Raw genomic sequence first — 18751 nt, forward strand, 5'->3', positions numbered from 1 at the left:
GGATCCTGGACTTCCTAAAGGGCAGACCATAGGCTGTGAGGATTGGCAACAACACCTCCTCCACACAGACTCTTAACACAGGGCCATCCTGAAATGCCTGATAACTAACAACAACGAGTCAGCCTGTAGGGAGGAAGTAAGTGAGCTGGCATTGTGGTGCCAGGACAACAACCTCGTGTCTCAACGTCAGCAAAAGAAAGGAGTTGATTGTTGACTTCAGGAAGCAGAGGAGGGAACATGCCCCGATCCACATCATCCGTCTAGAGAGTCAGCAGTTTTAAGTTCCTCTGCGTCCACATCATTGAGAACTTGACATGAACCACCACTCTTGTCAAGAGTGCGTAACAGCGTCTCTACTTCCCAAGGCGGCTGAAGATCTTCAGCATGCAACCCTGGGTCTTCTCCAAACACTACAGCTGCACTATCAAGAGTGTCCTGCCCAGTTGAATCATGGCCCGGTATGGGAATTGCTCCTTCTAAGACCACAAGGCCCTCCAGTTGGTGGTGAAGACGGCCCAGTACATTACTGGGGCCGTGCTCCCACCCATCCAGGACATCTACTCGAAACAGTGCCTGAGGAAGGCCTAAAGCATTATTTTTTTATTTAACCTTTATTTAACTAGGCAAGTCAGTTAAGAACACATTCTTATTGTACAATGACGGCCTACCCCGGCCAAACCCTCCCCTAACGCCGACAACCCTGGGCCAATTGTGCACCGCCATTTGGGACTCCTGATCACGACCGGTTGTGATACAGCCTGGGATTGAACCAGGGTCTGTAGTGATACCTCTAGCACTGAGTGCCTTAGACCACTCGGGAGCAGTCATCAAGGACCCCACACACCCCAGCCACGAGCTGTTCACTCCCTTCCTGTTGTGCAGACTGTATCGAAGCATGAGGTCTGATACCAACAGGCACAGAGACGGTCTCTACCTAAAAGCTATCAGACTGCTGAACACTTGAACTGGACTGACCATCTGCTCTGATTCTCTGCACCTTAGAACACATGCACTCACTCACTCACTTACTCACATACTTAATCACACTCACTCACTCTCACACTCTCTCTCACACACACACACACACACACACACACACACACACACACACACACACACACACACACACACACACACACACACACTACACAGACATCATAACTGCTGCTACCAGACTCATATTATGATTACTAAATAAGGCACATTTTAAATAATTGCCCTCCAATCTCCCCTCCTCAAAATATGTGTAAATATTGGATATAAATTGTGTCTTCCTGTAGTATACTTATGCTGAAATGTTTGTACTTCTGAGACATTTACCAAAACTTGGAGAGATGCTGCCTGGTGATGTAAGCACTTGCAATTCAATCCAGCGTCAGTGGGGACGATTTTATACCAATCTGCTACTTATACTGTACATATATATGTATATCGTGGTGCCACATATCCGTGAATGCGTTTGAACGTTTATAAGTAGGTGTGAATGATGCACATGCGCCTTGACTAGGTAAACGGTCTGGTTTAACCATGTTTAATTAAATTATTGTTTGCTCCCAGTGATTTTGGCGGTTCTAACTAAGCAAGCAGCAACCTTTGGCCTACACCTTAGCGTTTTCCCCATCCACATTTACTACGAGTCAAGTTCGGTTTCTCACGTGTGGAAGCCTCATGAATAGATTGTGAATAAGCTATCCTATGTTCACACAAACGCACGTTTCACAGATGGTGCTGTTCCACAAGCCAGGCAAAGTTGATTATTTCCCGGTTGCTTTTATTCACAATACTGCCTATTCAGTAGGTATTGGCTGGAAACCGTAATCCAATCGCTACCGAGAAAGGGCGGGGAGAGGAACGAAGGGAGAGGCGGTGCCGGAGTGGAGTCTTTCAGTACCATGGACAGCAACTCGCGCTAGACTGCAGAGAATCAGTTCTAGGGGACAGGGCTGCATACAAACGCTGGATCCTCGACAATTCGGGTATAAACTTAATTTGACTGATTCAACTCTCGTTTACCTGTTCCTCTCCTCAGTTCGTGCAAGGGTTTACTTTATTTTGTAGTTGTAATACTAGCGAGTGGAAGCGAGCTGCATTTAGCTGCATTGTCTCTCTGCATAGACCTGCTTCACTCTCCATCCAGTCAAAAAGTGCGATAAAATAAAAAATAAAAAACATTGTTAAGGTAGTGTATTGGTAAGTGTTTGAACTTTAGCTGATTATATATCTAGTTAGTCTCTCATAACTGCTGCAGCGGTTGATTAGGCTATTGTATTGTAGTGTGTTTTGCCTTCATGCTTTATAGTGATGCAGTTTCAGCAGGCTAAAGAAACATGACGTTTCTTAGTTTAAATCTTTGCTGGGGCATGCTCTTTTGATGCGCAATATACATCCATTTGCAATTGGCGATTCTATTTGACCTAAGTATCCTCCTCAAACCAAGATAAACAGTTTTGTGGACAGAAGCCTAAGTGCACAATGAGGTCCCTCCACGACTTTTTCAATTGCACTTAAAAAGAAGAGGGAGAGAGAGGGCGAGAGAGAGGCTGCAGGAAGCGACGCCTGCCAACCCTCAGGGGTTCCTACATCAAACAGACTCTCGCGTCATCTTAGCATTTGAAACGGAGACGACTCTTGATAGGTTGATAGAATACATTGACATAGAAGTCTTTCTCGCTAACCTAAAGCAAGATGAAGAAGTTTCGAAAGGTACTGGACGGCCTGTCATCCTCCTCCCCGGGGGGTGTCGCGTCCCCCTCGTGCGGCAGTGCAGCTGGTACCCCGACCGCTCATGCGCCCACTCCCCAGGATATCCATGTCCAGGAGACGCTAGTCTCGGAAAACTTTCAGATATGCAAGGTGAGTAGTGTGCGTGTGTGTGTATATCAGTAGGGCGTGTGTGTGTGTGTCTAGTTCTCCACAGTTCTGTTTCTCAAATGGACCGAGAATAAAACCGCCAAATCTACGGCCTTTCCAATACAAGTGAACAAGGGCCAAATGTGACAAGGACCAAATGTACATGCTGGCTATAGGCTACAGTATATCAATTTACCAACAATGGTGGTGAAATGCTTACATACCAATGCATTGTTTTTTTTATGGATTAGAGTATAGTGTTTTGTGTGGTATTGAGTAGCCAATAGAATAGAACCTGCCAGACTAAAAGACTGTGATGTTGTCGGTTCACATGGGTGCTTCTCAATCAAAGTCATCTTATCTGAGTTTACCATTTTAGACGCTGCCTGTATTCAAACCTACGCCCCCACCAGTCTCTCATTGGACCGTATAACTCAGTCTGGTTTGGCTATGTTGTGTGCTTATTGAATGGATAGAACGCTTTAGCGCTTGTGCAGATGTACTTATTTGGATGGTAACGTGGCCAACCCCTCTCCCTTATCTGTGGCACAATACTTTCAATGAGGTGTAGGCCTGTATATCCTATAGCTTATCATTTCTAGTAGGCTATTGTTGTGTGTCCACTTCTTTTGAGGAGGCAGTAGACAATTATGCCTTGAAAAGCATGGCGCCGTGGGCGGTTGTATGTGTGCACAGCTGGCTGCTCATTGACTTTGGGTATTACCGTCAACGCAGTGTGTACCAAATATGGTGGATAAATGAAGATGGTTCACTCAGCCCGTTTAGCATTGAAAACAAATGGTCAGTTCTGGTCTATTTAACTGGGTGTGTCTCCCATAGATACCAATGCAATAGCCGCTGGGTCTGGACTACTTAGTTCTGTGACTTTCATTTCGCTTCCTCTTCCGTCAATGGTGTGCACACTGGTGACGACCGCATCTTGGTGCATGTATTCATTCAATTACTGGTCCCGCTGTGCTCCGACCGTTCGCCTATAGCTCCCACCGCTCTCTCTCCCTCTCTCTCTCTTGGTCCCAGCAAATGTATGTGAATTTCTGTGGCGATGTGCATTTAGTAGGCTAAACACAAGTGGTAAGAAAGAATGGCTTGTAAAGTGGTGGTGGTTGTTGTCTTCTCCGCAGACAGTTATTTAGTGTTGTAGAATCGATGACATAACGGCTGTTCCTTCCTCCCCATCTACAGCCCATAAAAAGTGAGCGAGCGAGCGGAGCGACCCTGCGGTACTATCGGGCTGATGTGATTTTCGTGGAGCTATTTTTAGAATGCTCCGCGCCCATTGCAGCCCCACTGATGTATTTGCAGCTGACTGACGCGATTATTCCTTGCCCCAAAGAGAGAGGGGGGAGATTTTGGATCTCACTGTAAATAATTAATTGAGGAGCGAGGGAGACCGGTATAACATTGTAGCTCAAGCAGAGGAGAAAGTATGAGGGGGGGATAAAATGAACAATGGGAAGATAAGTAGAGGCAGGCAGGCAGTTCACTCCCAAACCGACGAGGTGGATGCTGCAGAGAGCATCGGATTCTGCATACTGGAGAAAGTGCTGGAAATAACCACGTGGTAGGCTAGGCAAATCCCCGCAGACTATACATTCTTATTGTGTCTGTATTTGTAATTACACAGTATTTCCCCCACTGCAATCTTAGCTACTCAAGACGAAACGTTCATAACTTATGAATAACCTACAACTTGCCCACAAATCACCCGAGCTAACCTGTCATTAGCCTAGGCCAGTGTTTCCCAACATCTCGAGTACCCCCACCAGCACACAACTCACCTGATTCAACTCATTGAGGGCTTAATGATTAGTTGAAATGCTGATTCAGGTGTGCTTGTCCAGGGCTACAACAAAAAGGTGTGCTGTTAAGGGTACCTGAGGACTGGAGCGTGGAAACACTGGCCTAGGCTATTACCGAACATCAACATTTCTTGTATGGTAATGGTTCAAGTGACAGATACGCGCAGGTGTTGTCTGGCATCATTAATTGAACCTTGCTGTGACCACAACAGGCAGGAAATTCGAGGTGTGCCTCCGGTCAAGTTGGGCTCAGAGGTGAGGGCTTGAGAACCATACGTACGCCCAAACGCTAAACGTCAAATACAGAGTGCACTTACTGTGTTAGCAGCATCTCTGGCACCGGTGGTGTTGTCACAACCCTCACACCATTCCCTGCCCACTGTAGCAGACAGTACAGAAGGGCAGGAGTGTGAGCTGAGCTACACGCTAATGTGTGTATTGATTTGAAATGTTGGTTCTACCAGTAACAGATAGAGCTATTATAGCTTTTCATGTGCATTTTGTAATGCTTTCTATTTAATAGTAAGCCTGGAATAAAAATCTATGAATGGGGGTGTGGAAGAGGGGAATGGATGAATGAGGCAGTGTGCAGAGGAAATCCCCTCCCGGAGGCAGCACACCTTTTCTGGGGTAATGAGGGTGGGAGGGTCCTGGAGGTCAGTCGTCAAAAGGATCCCAGAGATGGAACACACACACACACACACACACACACACACACACACACACACACACACACACACACACACACACACACACACACACACACACACACACACACACACACACACACACACACACACACACACCCATATAGGGAATTGTGCCCGTTTGATGAATGAAAGGCGGTCACTACCCCAACCTTTTACTCATTCATTAGTCTCTTTGGTATATTCTTCAGAGGATAAAATACTTTGTTCGTTAATGGTGTCACATCCCAGAGATTCCAGGTGTCTGTGTGGGTGGGTTTCAGACATTTACTGACTTCCTTAGTCATTACTTTTCTTCTTCTCTCTAGTGTGTGGGAACATAGCACACGTGTCTTACCGCTCTTCTTTATATGGCTTCGGCCACTATTAATGTCAGCGATGACGCGTGAACAGGCGTGTGATACGAGTTTGTCATGAAAGCTCTCTGTCAGACTACAGAGATTGGTCAACTTATTCAGTAGAGCAGATCGAGATACCACGGGGTGACCCGGCTTTGAGCGTGCCTCGTCCAAAAGATCGAGATACCACGGGGTGACCCGGCTGTGAGCGTGCCTCATCCAAAAGATCGAGATACCACGGGGTGACCCGGCTGTGAGCGTGCCTCATCCAAAAGTTGAGAGCAGGGTTGCATGGGGAATTGTGTGTGTGTGTGTGTGGGGGGGTGTATGTTCGTGTGTGTGATAGAGGGAGCGTGATAAGTGGATGGAGCTCAGCTAGAATAGGCATGGATGTGAAGAGAAAGAGGGAGGGAGCAAAGTGAGGTCATGGCTGCAGGTAATTGCTGGTAGCATAGTGGTTAAGAGCGTGTGTTACGTTACAGCATTATTCTGTAAAAAACGTTTTTTATAAATATTTGCACATTTTGTACGGTTACTGGCCCAACGCTCTTAACCACTATGGTCCCACTAAGCGCAAACCAGATGGGATGATTCACGCAGTCTCCTCTGAACAGTTGACTGTCTGCGACTCGGACTCTGTGAAGCGTTTATTTGGGCTGCAATCTGAGGTGCAGTTACCTCTAATGAATTTATCCTCTGCAGAAGAGGTAACTCTTGGTCTTCCTTCCTGTGACGGTCCTCATGAGAGCCAGTTTCATCATAGCGCTTGATGGATGTTGCGACTGCACTTGAAAAAACTTTCAAAGTTCTTTAAATTTTCCGCATTGTCTCACCTTCATGTCTTAAAGTAATGATGGACTGTCATTTCTCTTTGGTTATTTGAGCTGTTCTTGCCATAATATGTACATGGTCTTTTACCAAACAGGGCTATCTTCTGTATACCGTCCCTAACCTGTCACAACACAACTGATTGGCTCAAACGCATTCCGAAGGAAAGAACTTTTAACAAGACACACCTGTTAATTGAAATGCATTCTAGGTGACAACCTCATGAAGCTGGTTGAGACAATGGCAAGAGTGTGCAAAGCTGCCATCAAGGCAAAGGGTGGCTACTTTGAAGAATCTAAAATATATTGTGATTGGTTTTAAAACTTTTTTGGTTACTACATGATTCCATGTGTGTTATTTCATAGTTTTGATGCCTTCAGTATTGTTCTACAATGTACAAAATAGTAAAAAATAATGAAAAACCCTGGAATTAGTAGGTGTGTCCAAACTTTTGACTGGTAGTGGGTTTCAATACACTGTAAATTAGGTAATAAGTCACATGTACCAACTCTTTGTGCAGTAATAGTGGTAACATGATTTTTGAATGAACACCTCATCTCTGTTCCCCACACATACAATTATCTGTAAGGTACCTCAGTCGAACAGCGAATTTCGTACACAGGTTCAACCTCAAAGACCATGGAGGAAACAATTCCTTGCAAAGAAATTGAAGGGTACTAAGGTGTTGAAGGCTGAGCTGTAATCAATGAACATAAGTGTTCCTCTTGTCTAGATGGGATAGGGCAGTGCGATAGCGTCATACGTGGATCTGTGGGGCGGAATGCAAATTGTAGTGGGTCTAGTACAAAAAAGTATGACTATGTATGGACTCTGGATAAGAGCGTCTGCTAAATGACTAAAATGTAAATTCCTAGGGTGTCGGGTAAGGTGGAGTTGATATCCTCTCAAATCACTTCATGATGACTGAAGTGAGTGCTACGGGGCGATAGTCATTTAGTTCAGTTACCTTCGCTTTCTTGGGTACAGGATCAATTATGGACATCTTGAAGCAAGTGGGGACAACATACTGGGATAGGGAGAGATTGAATATGTCCCTAAACACCACACTGACATCACACTCCAAAAATCAAGTCCTGCAGGCTCTAGTTTAGTCTTATCTTGATTATTGTCCAGTCGTGTGGTTCAGTGCTGCAAGGAAATACCTAGTTAAGCTGCCGCTGGCCCAGAACAGAGCGACACGTCTTGCTCATCGTTGTAATCAGAGAGCTAATATTAATACTATACATGTCAGTCTCTCTTGGCTAAGAGTTGAGGAGAGACTGACTGCATCACTTCTTCTTTTCATAAGAAACATTCATGTGTTTAAAATTCCAAATTGTTTGCATAGTCAACTTACACACAGCTCTGACACACACACTTATCCCACCAGACATGCCACCAGGGGTCTTTTCACAGTCCCCAAAACCAGAACAAATTCAAGAATGTGTACAGTATCATATAGAGTCATTATTGCATTGAACTCCGTTCCATCCCATATTGCTCAAATGAACAGCAAACCTGGTTTCAAAAAACAGATATAGCAACACCTCACGGCACAACGCCTCTCCCCTATTTGACCTAGATTGTTTATGTATGTATTGACATGTACTGTAGGCTAAGTGTGCCTTTTAAAAAATGTATGTAGTTCTACCCTTGAGCTGTTCTTGTCTATTGATGTTCTGTATTATGTCATGTCTCATGTTTTGTGAGGACCCCAGGAAGAGTAGCTGCTGTTTTTGCAACAGTTAATGGGGATCCTAATAAAATACCCCAATACAAAATAAACACGACAGCCATCTGGTCTACACATGCTCTGAAGACTAGCGAAGCCTTGCGAGGGTTAACACGCTTAAATGTCTTACTCTCACGTTGGCCACGGAGAGCGGGAGCTCCCAGTCCTCCTGAGTGGCTGTGGAGTCCCTGCCATATGCTTGTGTCTTTAGCAGTTGAATTGTGGCTCCACTTTGTCCCTGTACCGTCGTTTTACCACTGATTGCCACACGGATAGCATAGCTGGTCTGTTTATGCATGTCCATGGTCTCAGTCACCTTGTCGTGGTTCGCGCTTTCAGTTTTGCGCAAATGCTGCCATCGATCCACAACATCCTCTATGCACTTCCTGATGAACTCAGTCACCGAGTCCGTTTATATTTCTATACTATTTTCAGAGACAATCCAGAACATTTCCCAGTCCGCGTGATCAAAACAATCTGGAAGCAATCTCTTCCATGCTATTCATACATACTAATGAAACATGTGATCACCGAGCAGTGTGGACCTCCGGCGACAAGCCTCAACCTCCCCATGACCCATTATAATGATCAGCATAATGATCTATTCACAATTCATAAAGCGTTTTTCTCTACTCAATGCGCTTTACTATTGTATGGAGGTCACACCCTCCACCATCCAACTGTAGCACCCAACAGCTGTAGCTAATCAATCAGTCAGCAAGAGGACTGTTAAATTCTGGTTTTACATCAGGACCCAAAATTGACACTCAATCATTGCATTTGAACTGTCTTTTTTGTCATTACATTTGACATTTGAGTCAAATGTAGTGAGTGCATACATTTTCATACTTTTTCGTGCTGGTTTCCCGTGGGAATTGAACCGACAACCCTGGCGTTGCAAGCGCCATGCTCTGCACGCTTACACTCTGAGAAAAAAGGGTGCCAAAAGAGAACGCTTTTTGGTTCCATTTAGAACCCTCTGTGTAAAGTGTTCTACATGGAACTCAAAAGTGTTTTATCTGGAACCAAAAGGGTTCTCCTATGGGGAAAGCCAAAGAACCTTTTTAGGTTCTAGATAGCACCTTTTTTTCTAAGAGTGTACCAAATGAGACATTTACCTCTACTACCAGGATGCGGGAAGTTGGCCCTACTTGCTTAGTTAAAGTCCGTTTTGCATTAGTTTACCCCTAATAATTATGATTAGCATTTGGGGCGAGAAGACTGATCTCAGATCTGTGACTACAGGCAGTTTCTGTCTCAGTCAGGGTCAAAGGTCAGTGGGAGGAGCCTTTATCTCCCTGTCTCCTCCTCATCACTCTTCGGGCATAGATGTGTGGGTAGAGGAGGAGATGAGATGACGTCAACCTCATCTATGACCCTTCAAACTTTCTGCGATCGCTGGCCTCCATCCCGAGTCTGATGACTCATTGTTTCACTGCCTGCCTGTCAGAAGTGTTAGAGTGAGATAAAATAGGGAGGTGTGGGTGTGTGTGGAGGCAGAGAAGAGAAGGGGGAGGAGGGGAAGGAAGTGGGTCCGGGGGCTGTACAGTGTGTGTGTGTTTGTGTGTGTGTGTGATTATTCACCCATCCTCTTGGTTACTGGGCCAGTGGAGGATTGTGTAGCTCTCTAGGAGCAGGTTTTATGTCCTTATTGGAGAGGTTGGCCCACTTACTCTCTGGGTGATGCTGCCGTTCCTGGCAAGCCTGGCAGATTGCCCACCACCTCAGTACCCCATGCGGTGCAACACATAATTGTCTTTAAATTAAGTGGACTTTTCAATCATCCCATGATCTCGCTAAGTATTGCTTCATCAATCTTTTGTAAAGTCTATTTTCTTCTCTCTGTCCACTGATCAAAGGCAGTGGTAAATTGTGTAGACATACTGTATACTGCAACTTAGAGCGTGTGTGTGTGTGTTTGTGCGTGTGAGCTATTACGTGCATTCCCATGCATTTATGATGGTATCTATAGGAGGGACCCTCTGACGCTCTTGTCTCTTGAGGATCATCTGTCCAATGAAATGCCAGGCTTCTGCCTATTCTGAGACACAACCACTTGTACTACTCCCCTCAGCCACTCCTTTTAGTGGGATGTACGTGAGGATGGAGATTGGTGGATTTTGCATTTTTCAAACACCACCTTTTCAAACACCTTTTTCAAACACCTTTCATGCAATCTAGAGCTATGATCATGGGTAATTCTATGTAAAAAAAAAAGCATTATAGGTTATCTAAGCATACCTCTTTATCTGTTCAATTGTCATTTTAATGAATGATGCACATTGAGTCTTTAAGAACTTTTATGTCTTAGGAGTTTAGTAAAACTCTCACACTGGTAGATAGTATCATAGCCCAAGAGTTACAGGGCCGTTGCAGTCAACAACGTGATTTTCTTGTGATTTATATATATTTCCCACACTATGAGGTTGGAATAATAATGTGAAATTGTGAAAATTATGACAATGCGCTTCTAATGTAAGAGCTGTGTGAAATGATAGCCTGAAATGTTACTGTTTTGGTGGGATCTAGTTTTAGCCTGCCTGGTGACAACCTACTCTAACTTGATTGATAACCTGAAATGGCTGAGTAGCTAGTTATGAGGTTGGGAGTTTTGGAACCTATCTAGGTGGCTAGTATTACAGAGAAATAACAAAACATATTTGTATTTATTTATTTATCACTAAAGAAATCAATAGGCAACAGCTTGATTAAATGACAAACATACCTCCTGCGAGTCCTGCCCATCACCGGCATCTAAAATCAAATCAAACGCTGTGTCACACTCTCTGTCCTCCACTGACAATACCGTCTGCACCCACTACTGGACTATCTAGCGTCCTAGTATATCTTTGCTCCGTGGTGCACCTTGGAAGGAACCACTTACCAGGGAGATTGGGGGAGGTGGTGGAGGGGGGGGCGGCACTCTTTACCTGGTCCAGCCAGTGTGCCCTCTATGCAAAATACTGCTGACAGATCCTTTTTATAAATAATTTTCGGGATGTCTCATGGTCTGACAAACACCGCTCTAGCTCTGCCACCTTTCACAGCAGATGCAGAAGTGCGACAAAGATGATGCGGTGGATTGAGACGCATCCAAAGCAGAAAACGGAGAGCTTTTTATAGGGGTTACTTTATTATGCTAATTAGATTTCGGCTCTAGGGTGTTAAAAATAAAGTTGAGTAATTAATTCAACACCTAAAAAAAATGTAAAAACTGGACGAATCTGAGGAGGTCCGTGCCCTTGTGCCCTTATGGGCATGATGTGTGTGTGTGTGTTAGAGGTGGGCGGTATCCAGATGTTCATACTTTCATACCGTGCCTCTGCCATCTCCAGTTATACAGTATTACCGGTGGAACAAAGGGTGTTATTTTTTATATTTTTGTTGTTAAACGTAAACTCCAAATCAAACTTAAGACATCGTCTGACGTGGATGATATCATTTCTTGTTGCGTTTCTTAAGGTCAGACGTCATTCGGAGGCGCGCCCACCCCTCCCCCTCCTCCTCACCCCTCCCCCTCTCCTTGATGTTCTGAGCCTCAGCATCCCTGTGCCTTTGCAGTTTAGCCACCTTGTGTCACAAGGAATCAATCAGTCCTATAGCTGGTATGATGGCCCCACCAGTCTTGCTGGACCCCAAGAGATTACATCATCGCCCAGGCCTAGCCCCCGGAGTCTAATGGATGATGCAATTGGCCCGCTGTTGACATGCTCGATTCTCTTTCTCCATGACAAGTCACCAAGGGGGTTAAATACGCGTGCACATGAAACTCCTTGGAACCCAGTGGCCACAATTACCCATGGTTAAAGGCATAGTTCACCCAAATTATGAAATGACATAAGAGATTCCTAACAATGTAAGCAATCTATGGACAAGGTATGACAGCATTCTAAATCAAATCAAATTTGTTTATATAGCCCTTTTTACATCAGCTGATATCTCAAAGTGCTGTACAGAAACCCAGCCTAAAACCCCAAACAGCAAGCAATGCAGGTGAAGAAGCACGGTGGCTAGGAAAAACTCCCTAGAAAGGCCAAAACCGAGGAAGAAACCTAGAGAGGAACCAGGCTATGAGGGGTGGCCAGTCCTCTTCTGGCTGTGCCGAGTGGAGATTATAACAGAACATGGCCAAGATGTTCAACTGTTCATAAATGACCAGCATGGTCAAATAATAATAATCACAGTAGTTGTCGAGGGTGCAGCAAGTCAGCACCTCAAGAGTAAATGTTAGGTTGGCTTTTCATAGCCAATCATTAAGAGTATCTCTACCGCTCCTGCTGTCTCTAGAGAGTTGAAAACAGCAGGTCTGGGACAGGTAGCAAGTCCGGTGAACAGGTCAGGTTTCCATAGCCACAGGCATCGCAGTTGACACTGGAGTAGCAGCATGGCCAGATGGACTCGGGACAGCAAGGAGTCATCATGCCAGGTAGTCCTGAGGCATGGTCCTAGGGCTCAGGTCCTCCGAGAGAGAGAAAGAGAGAATTAGAGAGAGCATACTTAAATTCACACAGGACACCGGGTAAGACAGGAGAAGTACTCCAGATATAACAAACTGACCCTAGCCCCCCGACACATAATCTACTGCAGCATAAATACTGGAGGCTGAGACAGGAGGGGTCAGGAGACACTGTGGCCCCATCCGATGATACCCCCGGACAGGGCCAAACAGGAAGGATATAACCCCACCCACTTTTCCAAAGCACAGCCCCCACACCACTAGAGGGATATCTTCAACCACCAACTTACCATCCTGAGACAAGGCCGAGTATAGCCCACAAAGATCTCAGCCACAGCACAACCCAAGGGGGAGCGCCAACCCAGACAGGAAGATCACGTCAGTGACTCAACCCACTCAAGTGATGCACCCCTCATAGGGACAGCATGAAAGAGCACCAGTAAGCCAGTGACTCAGCCCCTGTAATAGGGTTAGAGGCAGAGAATCCCAGTGGCGAGGGGGGAACCGGCCAGGCAGAGACAGCAAGGGCGGTTCGTTGCTCCAGTGCCTTTCTGTTCACCTTCACACTCCTGGGCCAGACTACACTCAGTCATATGACCCACTGAAAAGATGAGTCTTCAGTAAAGACTTAAAGGTCGAGACTGAGTCTGCATCTCTCACATGGGTAGGCAGACCGTTCCATAAAAATGGAGCTCTATTGGAGAAAGCCCTGCCTCCAGCTGTTTGCTTAGAAATTCTAGGGACAATTAGGAGGCCTGCGTCTTGTGACCGTAGCGTATGTGTAGGTATGTACGGCAGGACCAAATTGGAAAGATAGGTAGGAGCAAGCCCATGCAATGCTTTGTAGGTTAGCAGTAAAACCTTGAAATCAGCCCTTGCCTTAACAGGAAGCCAGTGTAGGGAGGCTAGCACTGGAGTAATATGATCAAATTTTGGGGTTCTAGTCAGGATTCTAGCAACCGTATTTAGCACTAACTGAAGTTTATTTAGTGCTTTATCCGGGTAGCCGGAAAGTAGAGCATTGCAGTAGTCTAACCTGGAAGTAACAAAAGCATGGATACATTTTTCTCCATAATTTTTGGACAGTAAGTTTCAGATTTTTGCAATGTTATGTAAATGGAAAAAAGCTGTCCTTGAAACATTCCTGACATGTTCGTCAAAAGAGACAAAAAGAGACAATTCTATGCTTTGGTTTAGTTCAGTGACACTGTTTCCAAATGTTAACATATTTGGAAACTCTTCTAGCCACTGCCAGGGAAACTAACCCAAAGCATGAATTGCTGTCATACCTTTGTGCATAGCCTGCTTACAGGGTAAGGAAATCAATGTGTCATTTTGTAATTTGGGTGAACTATGCCTTTAATCACAGGCTAACAGGCTTTAGCCCCCATCATACAAATACGTAAAGCATGTCACACCCACACAGAGAGACAGGCTCACTGTTGCCGGAAGGCGAGCATGGAACCATAGATATCTTCTAGAATATAATGTGGATGTGAAGACATGCTTGTGAGTTCACCTGTGAAGATGGAAGATGCAAGACAATTGCACACCCACACGAACATCCCACTACACACACACACACACTCGCACGCACAGTACACGGACACACTCGCACACACACACACATGGACACACGCACACACAAACACACACGCATTGTATAAATAGACATATAAATACACCGTCATACAGTATACTCTCTCCTTCACGCACCAATGAGACCCTACACTCTTAGAAACAAGGTTCCATGTAGAACCAAAAAGGGTTCTATCGCTTGCTTCTGTAGCGATGTGTCCTTTTGAATGTCACATGTTGAACAATGCTGAACATTCTGGTGATTTGACCTGAAACAACTTTAGGTTTTCTCCCCAAAATACTTTTTTTGACACCTAGATGTGATACCATGTGACCTAGCAGGATATACAAGTACTGTTCCCCTCTCTCGTACTCTCTTTAACTGTGGACCTGAAGGAGGGAGTAGGACCTTCATCTTCAGCAGGCCCGACCATAGGCCCTGGACCTTTGCCTTTAATGGTCAGAACTGATACATTAGGGGAAAAGTACCTCTTCGGGAATAGTACCTGTAATCTAGTACAGAAATAGGGACGGAAGTGCCCATGCACTAAACAGGCTCAGAAGAAGACAGAATACTTTAAAGAGCTGGTGCTGCCTGACCAGTACACGTCAGCCAAATCGTCTTCAAGGACAGAAGGAGTAGACAATTAGAGCTCAGCCTGTGTAACCCAACGAAGAAGTGCAACAAGCATAACGACATCAACTCAGGACCAAAGGAAAAACCTGAAGGCGGAACCACACAACTGAACCAGAAAGGACACACAGCCATCTTCTTCCTTTGTTCTCCTCTATGCTGCCTGAACAAACAAGAAACCACAACAGACTTGGATCACAGACTGAGTTTAACACTATTTTATGTACAGGATCTCCAGTTCTTCACTTCTTAACAATTCATTCCATTTCCCGATCATTCTCATTATGTTTGTAACTATTTTGATGAGTGTTGATAAATGTTGATTGTATAAATCTATTTTGTTTGTCTGGTTATTCTGGTAAAGAACTCCAAATGATTGTCAAATAGTTCAGACCTTCAGGTTAGTCAAATATTACTGTTTTTCTAATTGTAGTCCTATAGAGTAATGACAACAATAAGGTCAAGTCTTCTCAGAATACCATTTTGACCAGTAACGGGACTTTTGCCCTGTTAATAATTATATAGTAATTCTGTAAGTGTACATATTTCCTCAAATTTCTCCACCTCGTCTGCGACTGTTTCCCTCTTCCTTGTAACTGCAGATTTAACATGTTTAAGTTACAGAATACAGTTGAAGTCGGAGGTTTACATACACTTACGTTGGAGTCATTAAAACTCGTTTTTCAACCACTCCACCAATTTCTTCATAACAAACTATTGTTTTGGCAAGTCGGTTAGGACATCTACTTTGTGCGTGACACAAGTCATTTTCCCGACAATTGTTTACGGACAGATTATTTCACTTATAATTCACTGTATCACAATTCCAGTAGGTCAAAAGTTGACAAACACTGAGTTGGCTGTGTCTTTAAACAGCTTGGAAAATTGCAGAAAATGTCATGGCTTTAGAAGCTTCTGATAGGCAAATTGGAGGTGTACCTGTGGATGCATTTCAAGGCCTACCTTCAAACCCAGTGCCTCTTTGCTTGACATCATAGGAAAATCAAAAGAAATTAGCCAAAACCTCAGAATAAATATTGTAGACCTCCACAAGTCTGGTTCATTCTTGGTAGCAAATGCCTGAAGGTACCACGTTAATCTGTACAAACAATAGTACGCAAGTATAAACACCATGTAACTATGCAGCTGACATACTGCTCAGGAAGGAGACACGTTCTGTCTCCTAGAGATGAACGTACTTTGGTGTGAAAAGTGCAAATCAATTCCAGAACAACAGCAAATAACCTTGTGAAGATGCTGGAGGAAACAGGTACAAAAGTATCTATATCCACAGTAAAAACAGTCCTGTATTTACATGTGTTAAATCGGAGGGTTTGTTGTCCGGACCTCTGGCAGTCTCTATGGGGGTGCCACAGGGTTTAATTCTCGGGCCGACTCTTTTCTCTGTATACATCAATGATGTTGCTCTTGCTGCTGGTGATTCTCAGATCCACCTCTACGCAGACAACACCATTCTGTATACTTCTGTATACTTCTGTGTTTCTGCGTCGGGCCTCTACATGGGACGGGAAGGCCACTGGAAGTTCTGTGCTTAGATTCACACAATAATTAGTCTGAGATTGAATCATTTGCTAACAGCGACATTTTCATTGCAAATAAGACACACTGGCTTGGCACTGGGAAAAGATGGAGAGATGTACGCATATCTTTCTGCACATTCTTCTCTCAATCCTCGATTCATTATCCACCTTTCTTCTTGATACGTTTTGAGAGCGACATTTTATCTTGTTATCAAGCAAATTATTCTGAACAAATGTTGACGTTAGCCTACAGTAGTCTACACAACCTTTTTTATGTAGACCTGTTTTCCCCACCAATCAACACACAGAGAAATAGACAAAAAACAATAATTGAATAGAGACAGGGATTTTATGAGCGTAATCAGATCAACATGATTATCTTATTGTCTCTGAATTTATTTGTGAACCCTTAATTTATGTTAATTAAATGAATTAAGCTACATTTAAAATCAATCCCATATACTATGTTCTTACAAAAAAGGTTTGACATTTTCTAGCACTAACTAGCATTAATGGCAATAATGGCTGACAATTAAATAATGTGCCATAGAATTCTACGGTATCCCGCAAGGTGTGCTGCAGTATGACACAACTTTTAAAGGAGGAACCACTGTACACTTCATACAGTATATGGAACCCCTAGGGTGGCAGGTAGCCTAGCAGTTACAGCGTTGGGCTAGAAACTAAAAAGGTTGCTGGTTAAAATACCAGAGCCGTCAAGGTGAAACGTCTGTTAATGTGCTCTTGAGCAAGGCACCTAACCCCAATTTGCTCCATTATGGCTACTGCTAATAAAATAGTAGTATTACTAAGAAAATAATATCTTAAATAATAGAAAAATAAATAATGAAATGATACACAAAAGAATACCAATATATTTTTAAGATGTTATTGTCATTATAGTCACCCTCAAACACAAACAGTTTAGGTAATGCAAAATCTTTTGGGAAATATGCACAGATCGGTGGACAGGAAGGCTCTTTGTTTTGAATGATGGCCCAATGTCAATTCCGGATGCCTTCCGAGGGGTTATGCCTTCCGAGGGGTTATGCCTTCCGAGGGGTTATGCCTTCCGAGGGGTTATGCCTTCCGAGGGGTTATGCCTTCCGAGGGGTCATGTCTTCCGAGGGGTTATGCCTTCCGAGGGGTTATGTCTTCCGAGGGGTTATGCCTTCCGAGGGGTTATGCCTTCCGAGGGGTTATGCCTCCTTTATGGAACAGTGCAATATGTGTTATTGCCTACCTGGTTCCCGAGAGGAAGAAAAAATTGACATAATTGGGATTCAATCTTATACCTGCAAGAATGTAGACAAACTGGTACACAGACACATCATTATTATAATGTAGAAGACCGACTTACATGCAGTTGTTGCCATCAACAGCAGCCAAAAGAGGGATCCTCTTTTTGCCTGGTAGTTGGGTTCAGCGGCAACATGGCTAGTCCCTCCCATCGGACTCCACCCTGAAATACTGAGATAAAAGTAACAATTAGCTAATTGCTAATGTCAGGCTGGGTCTGCAGTTTTATTTGGCACTTTCAATAAGTCAAATGAACATTTATTCATAAGAGTTAGCTAGCTTGTAAAGTGGCTAGCTAGCTAATTAAAGTGTTTTCCCCCCTATAGGTTTAGCTAGCTAGCTTGCTAGGTAACAAACGGTAGCCTAATATAGTGCTCAAACTTTGAAACAACGTTATCTATCTCGCCCTATAGTTTATCACATCATTATGGCTTCATGGGGCGGCAGGGTAGCCTAGTAGTTAGATCGTTGGACCGGTAACCGGAAGGTTGCAAGTTCAAACCCCCGAGCTGACAAGGTACAAATCTGTCGTTCTGCCCCTGAACAGGCAGTTAACCCACTGTTCCTAGACCGTCATTGAAAATAAGAATTTGTTCTTAACTGACTTGCCTGGTTAAATATAGGTAAAATAATTTTTTTATTTGAATGGAAAAATAAACGTTGATTAACTTAAACAACTGCGTTATTGAGTCGTCACTGGATAAATGGCAGTTGGTGTTGACAGTTTTTGAATTATGGAAACCACTTTCCCTTCTCTGAAAAGGGTTCTTACATTTTGACCAAAGAACCAAAAGGTTCTACATAGAACCCCAATGAACCCTTAATTTGTAAGAGTGTAGCTAGCACCCATTAGCGAAGAGGAGGTTATCCCAGCTCATTCATTTTTTCCCCCCCATCCCTTCACTCTGGTTTCATACTGCCCTCTCTCCCTGCTCGCTAGACTGGGCATACGTGTGTGTGTGTGTGTG

General features: G+C 44.1%; 1 protein-coding gene across 8 annotated transcripts in view; it reads left to right on the forward strand.

The window, feature by feature from the left end:
- Positions 1-1900: 1900 nt before the first annotated feature.
- stxbp5l (syntaxin binding protein 5L) overlaps positions 1901-18751 on the forward strand; it is a 219727-nt gene continuing 202876 nt past the window's right edge. For all 8 annotated transcript variants that reach the window (XM_042306775.1, XM_042306778.1, XM_042306776.1 and 5 more), the window contains exon 1: positions 1901-2853. In XM_042306775.1, coding sequence (XP_042162709.1) covers positions 2686-2853 — 168 coding nt within the window. In that variant the 5' untranslated portion in view covers positions 1901-2685. The remainder of the gene's footprint in view (positions 2854-18751) is intronic.

The sequence above is a fragment of the Oncorhynchus tshawytscha genome, linkage group LG26, assembly GCF_018296145.1.
Source record: "Oncorhynchus tshawytscha isolate Ot180627B linkage group LG26, Otsh_v2.0, whole genome shotgun sequence".
In the NCBI taxonomy this organism is placed as follows: domain Eukaryota; kingdom Metazoa; phylum Chordata; class Actinopteri; order Salmoniformes; family Salmonidae; genus Oncorhynchus; species Oncorhynchus tshawytscha.